This window comes from Trichoplax adhaerens, genomic scaffold, assembly GCF_000150275.1.
Source record: "Trichoplax adhaerens TRIADscaffold_5 genomic scaffold, whole genome shotgun sequence".
Lineage (NCBI taxonomy): Eukaryota > Metazoa > Placozoa > Uniplacotomia > Trichoplacea > Trichoplacidae > Trichoplax > Trichoplax adhaerens.
In genome coordinates, this window is record NW_002060947.1 from 2,797,335 (window position 1) to 2,803,334 (window position 6,000).

General features: G+C 32.4%; 1 protein-coding gene across 1 annotated transcript; it reads right to left on the reverse strand.

Annotated features, from left to right (window-relative positions):
* Nucleotides 1–158: 158 nt before the first annotated feature.
* Nucleotides 159–6,000, reverse strand: TRIADDRAFT_56426 (uncharacterized protein; the record flags this gene model as incomplete). Its single annotated transcript, XM_002112823.1, has 12 exons — nucleotides 159–1,048; nucleotides 1,409–2,196; nucleotides 2,348–2,448; nucleotides 2,583–2,696; nucleotides 2,792–2,857; nucleotides 2,984–3,132; nucleotides 3,272–3,425; nucleotides 3,556–3,611; nucleotides 4,034–4,489; nucleotides 4,812–4,883; nucleotides 5,018–5,177; nucleotides 5,935–6,000. 12 exons carry the CDS (start codon nucleotides 5,998–6,000, stop codon nucleotides 159–161), a joined length of 3,072 nt encoding a protein of 1,023 aa, XP_002112859.1.

Here is a 6,000-nt window from a genome sequence, read left to right on the forward strand (position 1 = left end):
AGCACATGATAGACTCATTTTCTTCGCTTAGCAATTAGATGAATACATTCTCTTTTAACAGATCAATTGCCATCTCTTGTAATTTTGAAATATCCCTAAAAGAGGATATCGCACTCATTTTTATGCACTTTGAGCAACACAAAGATAGCTAAAGCTATTTATACCAACGAAATATGTTGTACATCTTTTCGAGTAGTACCCATATTAAATTGGTGTTGCATTTTTTCAAATAATTCCTGATCTTTTTCCGCATCTCTTTCTGCACCTCTTTCTGTATCACCATGAGTTGGCGTAATTAATAAGTGGATTTCAGCGGGTAAGCCAGGCGTTTGTTCTACCCCACTACCGGTAATCGATGAATTTTGTACTGTGTACATATTTTCAACACTTTTAGCTAGGAATTGAGAAGATGCTGTATAGGAAGAGGCTACTGGACTTGTATTTGCTGGTTGTTTATACCTATTTTTTGATTCACAATTAGATGAGGATCTAGCACGTCCGTATTCACCTTCAAATGGATGATTACTAGATGAATTATATCGATTATTGATTGGATAGGGTGATGCTTTAAAGGCAACATTGAATTGATCGATAGATCGATTCGGTATGCCTTGTGGCTGACCATTAGGATAATTTTGAGTATGATGACGGCTGAATTCATCTTTTTCAGGTGCAGCTAGTGGTGGTTGATAAATGTTAGGTGATGACGTTGGTTGGCGATCTTCATGATGACCCATCGATGATGAAGTAGCAAATTGTATATCTACAGTTTCATTACGATTCCATTGTTCTACATGTGCTATATTATTGTAATTGTCATATGTTTGATTACGATACTGGAATGAACTTCGTCGTTGTGGCATATTATTTGGTTTATTTAATGAATTATTTAATGGATATTCCTGATAGCTATGATCACGACTAGATCGATGTTTAGTACTCTGGGAGCGAGTAATTCTGCTATTACGATTACTATAGTTGCCATTACTAGTATCAGTATTGACAGGATCTTGATTTGGCACTTTAGTTTTATGTTGACGTAGTCCGTCTTGTTGATGGAAAGTAGGTATAATGTTTAAATTGTTGCCATTGTTAAAAATATTATTGCTACTGGCGATAACAGCGTTATTGGTGTTACTATTGTTATTACTAGATGTTGTTATATTACTATTATTGATAGTACTATTATTATTGTTATTATTAGCGCTACTATTAATATTGGTATTACTATTAGCGTTTATAAGTTCCAGATTAGTGCCGCGCATAGCTTGCTGTCGCATTCCATCTTGAGAAAGGATATTGCTCTTGATATCATTACTGTTCTTGATATGGTCTTGATTTGGCGTTCTTATAGTTTGTTGGTGATTGCTATCCTGATGTGATGTTCGTATAGTTTGCTGCCTCAAACCATCATGATGATGTTGAAATGTTGGCATTATACTTAGATCAACATTATTAACAATGCTACTACTATTGCCATAATCTTGTGTTGGTGTTCGTATTGTTTGTTGTCGTACACTGTCTTGATTATGAAATGTTGATGTTATATTAACGTCTGCGATACTGCTTCCACCATTGCTATTCATATTAGATTGCTCTTGATTTGAAACTCGATTGGTTTGTTGATGTAGTCCGTCTTGATGACGAAATGTTGGCATAATACTAATGTCACCAACACTATTTTCACGAGGACGCGAGGGTGATGCTGGTTCGTGATATTCGTTGCTTCTAGCTGCTAAGATTGTTGATAAGTTGGTGTCACTAACTCGATCACTGTATCGCCGTAATAGTGGATTAGTAGTAGCAACTGAAGAAGAAGAATTGGGGTAATCTATCTCACTATTGCTACTAGATGACGTATAACTGTTAAGATTTAAGGTAGCTGGATCATTGCCAACTTGCACTTGCTGTTGATTCAATGTCGTCTTAAGCCTTCGATTTTCACGTATGCTATCATTATTATGATGCTTAGCCGCTTGGAACTGGTTCTCCGATTGGTTACTCTCGGTATTGCTACCATTAACTGTTGCCTGTGATATCGGTATAATTTCAGTTTGTTTTAGGCCAGCATTGGTTGAAGATGGCAAACTTAAGTTAGATGCCGTTAGTTCTGATCGGTCAACAGTCTCTTTTGTATTACTATCATCACGTTTCAGTTTCTGTCCCAGATTTAAAGTTTCATTGCTTTCTTTCTCCCTATAGAATTTATACCTTAAGTTATAATCTGCGTTTTGATTTATAAGGGACAGAGTATGGTATATAACTTTCCTCAACTAAATTATTGTCGCTGTAATTTGTTAGTATTTAAACAAAAGATACCACTATATCACTGAGTTTATCTTTATACCTAAGCAATTGCTCTTGTTTCTTGTTTAATAGCTGAACGGCAGCGGCAGGTTCCCTTTCCAGGAGCGCAAGGAAACTCTTGCGATAGAGATTGGAGGAGATCTGTCGGCAAATATAAGTATATGATTTCGTAAATTCTAACAGTAAAAATTAGTGATTGCAGCGAATTAGATCAATTTAGAGATTATCGTATCTTAATATAGCTATCTCGTTATTCTGTAAGGAAGAAAGACTACCTCAAATAGAGTAGAATTTAATTCAATAAGATCTTCAGTTATGCCAATAACTATAGGCGTGTCATCAACACGATCAGCGCTATCGACAGCGAAATCTTGATTAACATTTTTCATCTATTTCATGACATAAATTCAATGAAAGTTTATTATTTACATTTAAATCTAAAAATCATATTAAAATATAATATTAGTAAAAATTTAAAGTTTACCTTATGCAAAATATTTGGGCCCATAACCTTAGCCAAATTGCTGATATCCATTTTATTTCCTGGTATCTTTAAAGATGGGCATAGAGATATTAGAAAATATTGTATGTAAATAATGCAATTTGAATGGCGGAATAAAACTACGATATTATCGAATGGTAGAATGATATTAATATGAATTTTTATTAGAGCTACCTTTTCTCCATCGTTTGTTACGATATCATCCGCATTTTTAGCAACATTATTTAGGAATGCCACTAAAGATCTCAAAGTGTCACGATTGGGAATTGGCAGAATACAGCATAATAGCTTTAACGCTTCTTTTCTTTCTTCCGGCGATAGTTCTAGAACAGATATTAAGGAAAAACCATTAATTAGATTCAGAATTTATCATTATAATGAATTATTTGCGAAAAAGCAAAATGTTTGTAATAAATTTTTAGTGATTAATATGCTAACGAATATAATGCATGATTCACTTACTTTTTGTGGCTAAAAAGGAAGAATATAACTCTCTTGTTAAGAGGGGTTCCGGTAAATAACGAAAGAAATCTTTAAAAATGGAGATAACATCATGTGGTGTATGTTCGTTTTCGTCAAATTGTATCGGTTGACCATTATCAAGATCCGCGCATATCTAGGCACGTTAGCATCGCGAAATCAATCAATTGATCGTACATCAATAATTCATTCAGTATATACGGTAATTTTTCTATGATTAACTTAATAATCCGATATTAAGTTATGAAATTCTGTTGATCTTATACCTGCTTAATCTTTTTCTTGGATGATGCTATTCTAAATAAACCTTCTGCCCGCAACCCTGATATCAAGAATGCATAGAAAGGAAATATTGAATTTTTGAGTAAATGATAAGATTCCTGGTTTACTGCTGTATTTGTATCCAATAATTACGGTGTTGTATTAGTATCAGTTTGATTATTAGTATAAACTTTAATACCTCAATATAGGGTAAAATCATCTAACGTTCCTAGTAACTTATAACTATTAAATATGAAATGCTGTATAAAAATTGCTTATTACATTATCGTCTGTTCTTAAATGAAAGTACAGTGCATGAGCTGAGCGAGTATAAAATAACTGATTTTATATTTTGAACTAACTTGTTGTCGTTGCTATATCATTCATTAATACGTTTTGATCACTGAACTGGATATCGATAATCCTTCTACATTTAGGGTACAATAGTTTTAAACTAAAGATTAAATTTATCTGTTTACTGACCATTTTTTTCTATAAATTCGATCGATTTGGTAACGATCAATGGTATTTTAGGTTGTTGGACAACATATTCATCAGGATCTCGATGGTTGTTATTTTGTCGACGTTTATTTTCGTCAGAAGAGGGCAAGGTTAATGCTTCAACCAAGATCGAATTTCGTCTTTCCATAATTGGTGAAGTCAGTATATTTTGTTTACGGCGACCTTGGTTTAATCTAGGCATTTTACAGTCTTTGTTAACTTCTAGTGCAGCAATTAGTGATCGACGAAATGCTTTTGGACTTCCGAGTGATGCGCTAGCAAAAATCTGATTGATATCTTCAGCGTCTACGTCACCTTTAGTATTTGCTGATTTTTGAGCTAACTTTAATTGATTAATCTCATCTTGTCTGGATTTTTCATCATTAGCAATTACTTTAGATAACGGAATAGTAAAAATTTTGGTCGATGTCTTGGAATCTATGAAATTTTAAGACACGTGTAATACAGCAAATGTTGTTAATAAATTCAATCGTTATTAAAGCTAAATGTCATTATTTGCCTACAATTTTAATTTCCGTAAAATTAATAAGTAGCAGCTATTTTCTTCGATTTTAATCATTTTCATGTGTTCGATAAATTTTTTGAACTAGCTTATATATTCATAATTAGTATTATGATGCACTTTGATGTCAAAGTTTAAAGTTTATTTATCTTAAATTAGACTGAGGCAGACTATATCATCGTCATAATCACAATACGTGCTAGTATTTGTATACTAGAGCGTAATTTTGTTATTAACCTTTATCATTGCTAGAATTATTTCTTTTCTTCTTGGAAATTCTTTTCTTAAATGAGCGCTTATGAGATGCTTCTGAAGCGTAATTCAAAATGTAAAATTTTTAAATTCTATAAATATTGGTGTAGTAATATCATTTTATAATTAGAGTTATCTGATTATAACTATTGGCACGTTTGTGTTGAGCATGATGGCTCTAATGGACTAACCTTTAGGCATTACAACATCGGTGATACCATAATCGTTTTTTAATATCTTGATCGCAGCATCTCTCAACCCTACATTTTCAGCTTTACATAATTCAAGCATTTGGATTGTTTTCTTATTGGCAATATATTTAGTTAGCAAAGATTGCCACTGCAGTGTTTCCTTTAATTCAAGATTAAAAAGATGAAAAATAAGTTCGATCAGTAACTATACAAATCATACCATTACTATGGATGAGCTATATTGTAATGATCATATACGTATATTAAAGATATTCTTCACTGGAATTAAAGAATCTACAATATTTGTACCATCTGCAAGTATCATGTTGATAAAGATAGTATTGGTGTTGGATGCTAACAAAATCTAATTCTATTGTGATACTGCAAGTTTATCCATAAGTAGGTAATAGGCTCGTGCTTAGAGCAGAAACGGTAGTAAAGAATCATTATTGAGATAATGATGAATAACTTATAGTTATTATTAGGAAATGAAAGACAGATAGAATAATATGTGAGATTGAGTAGAATGGCTTGTACTACACTTATGAATTACTATAGAGGATATGTTATATTTAGTTAGTAATAATTAACTTCAATAAGTCTAAGTCTCTACTGTGTTCGAACGTTTATCAGTTTGAGTGATCGCAATATTGGATAGAACATTTGCTATAATTTTAATATGGAAAAATTTATGTCCTTATATCTAAAAGATATCGATTCAGTTCAATTAAAATCATTCTTTGTAAGACCATGTATAGCTTATCTAACATAAATGCTAATTCTTAGGGCTGTCGATAACAGAATCATTAGAGTTAATTGCTAACATCTTCAGTCAAGTACCAAATGTAAAATTGTAATACTTTAATCATTTCCAAAGTATTTCTAACAGAAGAACTACATAATGATATAAAAGTTACCAGTTTAATTTGATTATGCCAGTTAAGCATCAATCGTCGAATCGATAACGTCTTTCTGTAACCCAT